The sequence below is a fragment of the Ixodes scapularis genome, unplaced genomic scaffold (assembly GCF_016920785.2).
Source record: "Ixodes scapularis isolate PalLabHiFi unplaced genomic scaffold, ASM1692078v2 PGA_scaffold4__175_contigs__length_147842914, whole genome shotgun sequence".
In the NCBI taxonomy this organism is placed as follows: Eukaryota; Metazoa; Arthropoda; class Arachnida; order Ixodida; family Ixodidae; genus Ixodes; species Ixodes scapularis.
Window position 1 is genome coordinate 93,256,290 of NW_024609879.1, and position 8,198 is coordinate 93,264,487.

The 8,198-nt window shown below is 47.7% G+C and overlaps 1 protein-coding gene across 1 annotated transcript; it reads right to left on the reverse strand.

The window, feature by feature from the left end:
• Positions 1-1,361: 1,361 nt before the first annotated feature.
• Positions 1,362-3,095, reverse strand: LOC115328810. Its single transcript, XM_040222642.1, has one exon. The coding sequence runs from the start codon at positions 3,093-3,095 to the stop codon at positions 1,515-1,517; it is 1,581 nt and encodes a 526-aa protein (XP_040078576.1). The 3' UTR covers positions 1,362-1,514.
• Positions 3,096-8,198: the final 5,103 nt, after the last annotated feature.

Consider the following 8,198-nt stretch of genomic DNA (forward strand, 5'->3'; position numbering starts at 1 on the left):
CATATAATCCCTCTTCCAAAAGAACCAGTTTTTTTTATCAGTTCTGGGAACCACCAATAGGTTACTATCTTCTTCAACTAAGCAGTGTGTTACAGCACGCCTATGAAGGCATACTTATTATTGTAGCAATGGCTTGTTCGCCAAGTAAGGCAAAAAGGCACGAGCTTGGTTTACACAGTTTATTATATACAAACTTACAACACCACCACTGAATACTTGAAGATAGATGTGGCGTTAAAAACGAAGTGAAATGCAGTCTGGACAGCTCTATGCACGCACTTAATTCTCTCAACAGGAGGCACGTTTACGCATTTATCTTGCACTGTTCACGTTAAGAGCTCGTAATTAGATTTAACTATATCAATCACAGGTGGAAGTGCGGGGCTATGCATGTATTGTGCATTTGAATGTCCACATGAATTAATGCTTCAAGAGATTGAAAATTGAGACCTTTCGTTATAGTACATGCGCTCGCCACAAACATAATGTGCTCCACAGCTTGGCTGTCTATGTGAGCGTTAGTACGCAGGAAACTGCCACAAATTGACAGGAAAAAAAGCATTAGAAAAAGGTTATTAATTTGCTCTGTGGCAAATTGTTAGCACCATACTGACTCACTGATTTGATTTTCATCGCAGTTTGATATACTTTTGTATACCTCACACAACCGAACATTAATCTAGGTTTATGTTTCAAGTCGTCACACTGCACAAGAAAACATCGAGGTCAACGCTCGTTCTCACACGCTCTTCAATCATGCACAGGGTGTGTAGGGTGTCTACCAACCTGGAAAACTTAAAATTATCAAGTAATGCGGATTATATTGAAAGAACAGGGTAATATAAGGGAAACCGTACGAAAGTTCCTAGTTAGTAAAAATGATATGCGAAAAGAAAAGATACGGCGTCTATACGACGTATAGGTCCATCAAGTGCCCGAGGGGTAACGAAGCCCGATGATTGCACAAGGATTGCACGTTGGTGCCGCTGCACTGAATAACGTTGCCCGACACGTCACTAGGTAGCGCAGGCCATTAAACACTCCCTGAACAGAAGTAACAGTGAACATTTTATCGGAATAGTCAGGAAAACCTTCGGAAAATTGGGGAATTTGGAATAAGTGGTTTCGTAGACACACTGTCCCATCATTCAAGTGAGGAACGTCATCTAGCACTATACAGCGAGGGTCGAATGAATCTAACATATTTTAAATAGAATGAAAAAATCAGTTTTGCATGCTGTGACACTGAAATTTTGATGATTGATTCATTGAAAACTCAAGTTCATCTAGATGAACCTATACGTTAATTGCAGTGCCCAAACATGCGAAACGAACTTTTACACTTTAATTAAAGTATGCTAGATTCATTTGGTCATCGCAGGAGACAGTTTCGGCAAAGCGTGTGATAATTTAGAGGTATGCACTCGCACAATCCGGTATGCCAGCACGATCATTGAATGCAACACGTAAGACAAACTAAAGGGACTTACTGTGGACATAACGCACGTGTTGCCTCATCTGCACAGCCTCTGGACTTGTTGCTTGGTTTTGCGTCTCACAGCTGCATCAGTATTTTTTTTACGGGCAAACCAATGAAGCCTCACACTTGCAAACAAAGCAAATAAATCATCATAGACATCCTCGCTGCAGAGAGTCAGCAGCTTTTCGACCTTCTCATGAAGAGTGATACACCACGCCTTCCCAACGCCTTCTTTTAAACCAAGATTGTCAACTGACGCCACAAAAACCTTCTCACAAGCTTGAACAAAGGAAACGAAGCAAGGTGAAGGGACTGAGAGGCTTCCAAAGTCTCCTTCAGCCGTTCCTTTCACACTCAAATACAACAACACTTGGCTCTCATCAGAAAAAGTGGCATTCTTGATTTGCAATTCACATTGCTGAGTCACGTTTTGACATGTATGAAACTTTACAAACCTTGTTACAAGCCATCGAGCAAAGTAAACTATGTTGTTAAATGATAATAAAAAGGGATAACTACAGGATGTGTGGTCAGCTGCACATTGTGGAAGTGAGCTTCCTAGACTAAGTGAAGGTGAGGGAGCTGAGAGACCAACCGGAAGAGCCGCTAAAAGAGTTGCCATGTCCTCTTCGCAGTTGCTCTTGTCGGACAGTTTAAACAAGTTGCTAACTAGGAGATGCCTAAAGGCTGCCTGAAACTGCCGGCAAGAGGAATTGGCGTTTGCACCAGACTTTGACCTTATCACGGAGAATCTGTTTTCGAGTGCATCTTGGTTGAGATGGCGAGTCAGAAGGTATCTGAAACCATACTCAGATGTCAGGCGCTCACAAATCAGCATAATAGACCGAATGGTCAAGAAGAAACCGCGAGTGCAAGCAGGCTGCCGTGGGCACCCAAGAACGTTAAGGCTTTCGAACTTAAGAAGGCATTCTTTCATAAACTCTTTGTGAACAGAGCCTTCGTGCCTTGCAGACACATATGCACTCTTCCCGCGTTTCTGTGAGCTGCTCAAGCTATCAAAAAGACAATCCATTTTTTCAATAAACCGGGCCGTGTGGATAGCTTCAACTGGCAGTTGCTGGAAAGTTACCATGGCAAACATTGCAGCAGCACAGTGATTACTGAATATTTGCGCTGCTAGCTTCACTGACATCTTGGAGGCAAAAGTCAAATTAAAATGCTTTTCGCTGAGCTTTGGAATGGATCGGATTTCAAGCTGTTTGTCTTTTTCGTAGGCTTCCCTAAGGAAAGAGCTTATCAACGTGTGGCCCCCAACTTGAAAATTGTACTTGAAGAGCATATTTCGTAAGCACTTCAGCAGATGTGGAACATCAAATAGAAAAAAAAGTGACTTCTTATTCACAGTTACTGCCTCCAGGCCGGCTTTCACAAGCAAATTGTGGCACTGAAAAAGGAGGGCTCGCAAAATGTTGGCAGGGGTTCCGCCATGAGCAAAAAAATAGCCAAGTGGCTGCTTCCATGGCGTGCGAATGCCTTTAGCCATAAACACAAGAGCTTTGTTTGCAAGGTTATGGCCTCTTCCAGTGTTACTTTCTTCGAGCCCTTCAAACCTGTCCACAGAGGGGTTGTACGAGAGCTCTTTCGTGACGTGCATCTCGTCAGAGACAATAATACATGACTTGTCTTCTGGTGAAAAAGAAGCTGCACGTCTTTTGACAAGTTCAAAAACTTCTGGGTAAAAACCAACCCTCAGGGGAAGACGCTGAAGCCAAAGCTGTAACGACCTAGCGGGTGGGAGCCTCAACAATTGCCTACAGTACCGGTAACCCTTGGGGCTGTGAAAGTACAAGCCCAAGGAAAAGGCTTTGTTCTGGCTGCACCACCTCCTGCCGAACCTGCTTGCATTGGTCATCTTCAGCTCAGCTTCCACAAGGGCAGCAACGGCTGGAGACACAAGGCTACGTACACTTTCAACTATCTCAGTGACAGTCAGCATATATGACGCCGTCGCTGCAGTTGTTGCTGGAGTCTCTTGTTATGTTTCCGAAGCTGTCGAAAATTGGCCCTCGACACGTCCATCTTCCCCTTGCCCTCGGTGCCGGTGGCACAGGACCCTGCAAGGAGAAAGCAAAAGCAATTATGAAACGTTTCGAAAAACAATGAAAGAAACAATGTGGGCCTCCAATGTAGAAAATATGGAAGTAAAAGTAAACTTTGTGCAACATGACAGACACCTACGTTGGTGAGAAACTGGAGAAGTCGAAGTCATGGACGCGTCATAATCGGTAGGGGAAGGTTCGGGCGCCCACACATCGTTTCTTCCAGACGGCAGACCATGTCCATCCATCGCGCCTTGCATCTCGTATGTGTGATCCACTACAAGAAACAAAACAAAGGAAACAAAGTGACAGAGTGGTTGCAAAAAGCTGAACCAACTATGGCTGGTCAAGTACTACGCAACAAAGTAATCTTCAAAGACTGTCCTAAACAATGCACACTATCAAAACTTACCATGAACTCTGGTTGAAGGGCTAGTCTTTATGCTAGAGGTCAGAACCGTGAGACTGCTCCCCACATCTGCAAAGCAATGACGAGGCAAATAAAAAATCTGTCAAAAACATCAGTCATTGTATTGTTTCAGCAAATTCCAGCTGCATGTGACAAGCTATAGTCCGTTGCAACCTAAGAACGAAGGGCGAGAGTAAGACGGGCCGGGGAGGAGGAAGCAGACGGAACGCTGGAGAAGAGAGAGGGAAACCTCCTTCTCTCTTTAGCGTTCCGTCTGGACGCTATAGAAAGATTTTTGTGACGTTTTTCGGTCACAAAAATCTAAATATCAATGTTAAAGGTACCCTGCAATCTTTTTTGCGGTTTCCACGTCTCTTGGGGTTCGGGCAAGCCAGCGGGCACGGAGAGAGTAACTAAATATCAGTGTGTCATATTTTATCCGGACGACGCGGAAACCTCCTCCACCGACGGGGGCGACCCGTGGTACCGAAAACGCACGATTTGTGACGTCTTTAGTCCTGGGCTTACTACTGGTCAGAGCCGCTAAAAGCTTCTTTTTAGCCAAAATACAAAATATAAGTGGCGTTTCAATTATTTATGAAAGCATATTTTGTTCACTATTTTAGATCAGAAAAGAAACAAATGCAGTTTATAAAGTACGGAAACAAGAAATGACCCGTCGACATACCCGCCATCATAGGCGTAGACCACGGGGGGGGGGGGGGGGGGGGGGGGCATCGGGGCTCGCGCTTCTTCCCTGGTGAGATCCAGGGGGGGGCAGAGCCCCCCCCCCCCCCTGGATAGGATTCGCATACACGAACCATCCGGGGAGGGGGGGGGGGGGGGCTCTGTCCCCCCTGGATGGTTCGTGTATGCGGCGCATAGGCGCCGCATACACGAACAGTACCCCCCCTCATTCACCACGACTCGCCAAGCGCAAGAGTCGCTCGACGCGCCGCCAGACGGCTGCTTTGGTAACTGAATCAGGATACGTACGTTTCAACGTTACTAGAAACGTGAAAACCAACGGAAAAAAACTTTTTGTAGTAACTTTTATTGGAGTTTAGCACAAAATGGGGGGCGCGTGATGTTCTCTAAAATCTTTAGTTTGCAAGGTTTTGCAGTACAATTAATATTGTTTTCATACAACCATGCCTCAGTGGCGATTTCAGGTCACGTTCCGTCAAGGGCAATTTTGCGGCGCGCCCGCTGGGGACACGGGGTCGGCATCCCTGGGTTGCCTTGTCATCGAGTTGCGGTCGCTCGTTCGTGTGAAGCGTCTCCCGTTGTGCACGCGCCCAGGGACCTCAATTTATTTGTGGTCCCCGGGGTTCGAAGCCTCCGCCATGTCGACGCCTACGAAGGCACTGCAGTGTTTCTCTTTTAATGTTCCGGCGGACACTCCGGTAGATGCTATCACGGACAGCATTCAAGCCGTCGCCGGCGGGGATGGTCTGTCGTACCTGCAACACCACGGTGGAGCAAGGTTCATGGCCGAGGTCAACACCATGGCCGCCGATCAACGGCTTGTAGCGCAAGGGTTCTTGTCGCTGGGTAACGTGGAAGTCCCTCTGGAGCCAGTGGGAGCCCACGTTGTGTTTGTCTCGGTGTACCGCCTTCCCCCGTAAGTGTCGGAGGAGGCACTGGTGCAAGTCCTCGCATAGTACGGCAAGGTGAAGGCGATCAACCACGCCACGTTTCGAGACCGCCCGGACGTCAGGACCGGCACCCGGGTGGTCAAGATGGAGATGTCAAAGCCGGTCCCAAACTTCGTCCACATCCTGGAACACCGGGTGATGGTGAACTACCGTGGTCTGCGACGCGTCTGCAGCCGGTGCGGGCTGGAAGGCCACATCGGACCCGCCTGCAATACCCCACGTTGCGACAGATGCGGCGTTTTTGGGCATGCGACGGCAGGTCGCACGGCTCCTTGCCAGCGGTGCGGCCACAGCCACGCGACCACGGACTGCGTCCAGCGAAAGTCGTACGCCGCTGCCGCCCAGCCACCCCGGGAGGACCGTCCACGCCCTTCGCAGCGAGTTGTCGGCCCAGTCTCCGTCCCAGCCCCCAGCTTTCCGGTGACGAGTCGGACCCGTCCATCCGCCCGCGGACCCCACCACCTCCCCCTGTTGTCTCGGATTCTGACGCTTCGTCGAACGCCGGAATTTCCGACAGCCAAGCTTCGGGCGTTCCATCGAACGCGGCCGCCCCTACCGGCGGCCAAACTTCGGACATTCCGTGGAACGCGGATGCCATCCCCGGCAGCCAAGCGTCGCACGTTTCATTGAACGCAGCCGGCAGCCAAGCCTCGCGCGTTCCATCGAACGTGGCCGTTTAACCCGACAGCTAAACCTCAGACGATTCGTCGAATGCGGCCGCCACCCTCGACTCTCACAGTATTGATTCCGAAGATCTGAGCGACGATTCCGACCGCCTTTTCATCGCTGAGGAAGGCGACGTGACCCCAGGCCAGGGACATCCTCCACCCACGCCAGAGGCCAGAGGCTTCGACCGCTTCGACGCGTCCGCAGAGTGCCAGACGACCGCTCCGATGCCAAACGCGTTCTCTCGCCTGCTAGCGGCGGCTCGGACGGCTCGGAGCTCGGACGCGTCTCCCCATAGAGTTATTATAATGTACGCTAGAGGTTCAACTGGCGCTAGTGTCTATGCGACTTCCGGGAGGCAAATTGAAGCAGACAGCAACCAGTCTACTTTTGCGGTGCTCCTGTGCATTCCTATGGGAAAACGCGCGTGAATTTTGTCTCTTCGCCGGAAAATAACATGAATAACTTTTATTACTTCGGTTGTACCGGATAGTATGTACCTTTACTAATATTGTAAAAGTGTAATTGCTTTAATTACAGCATTTTTCTTTACTATTGAACGATGTTACGCTTTGCTATATTTCAGGCCCAAACCTCTGTTCCATGGCAGGTATGTAAAAACAAGCTACGCTTCTGAGCTAAATAACGATCGAAAGGAATGTAGAGTGTGTTCAAGGTTCGCTAGCATTCCGGTGGCGCTTATATATTGCTAATATGCCCGTCCTGTCATTCTATGAATATGACTCCGTCGTGCATCTTTACGATCGGTTAAAGACCATTCGAATGTAAAAAATAAAGTACGTGGGCTACGAAAGGTGTGTCTTTTTATTATTTCATATCTCAGGCAGTTTTTATCGGGCACCTGTTCTCTGACTTCTCCCTACTTGTAAAGATTTGAAGCGTGCGGTTGATGATTTGAACCCAGAACGATGCATCTTCCCACATTATCACGAGCAGAAAGAATAACTTATTTATTGCAAATCGAACTATATTACGTGGTTTTCAATTTATTTTTATCGCCTGCATGCACGAGGAGTTACTTATCCAGTGTTACTGCGTAGTTTTTGCCGTCTCTCTTGGTTTTCCACATGTCCTTCGTTCGTTTGACACGTATATCCCCCTTGGCGGAAAGCGCCGACGCCGTGTTCGCGCTAGCAGTGTCCGACAGTGCACACAAATACATGTACGAAACTGTTTTAGCACCGTTTTTCATTCCACGAATTTCAAATAAAAACGCCGTAACTGACCAATTATTTCATCTGTGTGACTGAGAAATGTTCCAATGTGCCTAGTACGTACGGAATATTTGTGATATTTGCTCTTGTAATCGAGCGCAGCGAGAAAATGCACTCGCTTTTTCCCATAGAAAAGCATTACCGGAAGTCAATTTCCGACTGGTTGCTGTCTGCTTCAATTTGCAGCAGCACACTAGCGCCAGTTGAACCTCTAGCGTGCATTATAATAACTCTATGCGTCTCCCGCCTCGTCAGCTAAAAAGAAGCGGCTCGGCGCGGACAATTTTGACTACGCGGAATGACTGAAATTCTAATCGACTGTCTATTATGTTTTTCTTTTTCTTTTTTTTTTTTTTTTTTCATGGGCCTACACATTTTGGCGTTAATTGTGCAGGGTTTTCGGAATCCGAACAAGCAGCGCGAGGTGATACACTTTGCCACCCCTGTCAGACGGGCACCTTGAATGTCATTTACGCTAAAGGCCTTTGGGATTTTCAAATGACATTTCAGTCGTGTCGTGTCAGACGGGCAACTCAAATGTCATTTAGGTGATGTCTATCACGATAGCGGTCTGTTGTTAACCCGGAAAACTAGTGTTTATTTTATTGTTTACTAAGTAAATAAAATGTAATGAATTCTTAGAACATAAAATTCAAACGTGGAGATGAAAACTAAGTACACGTTTTGACG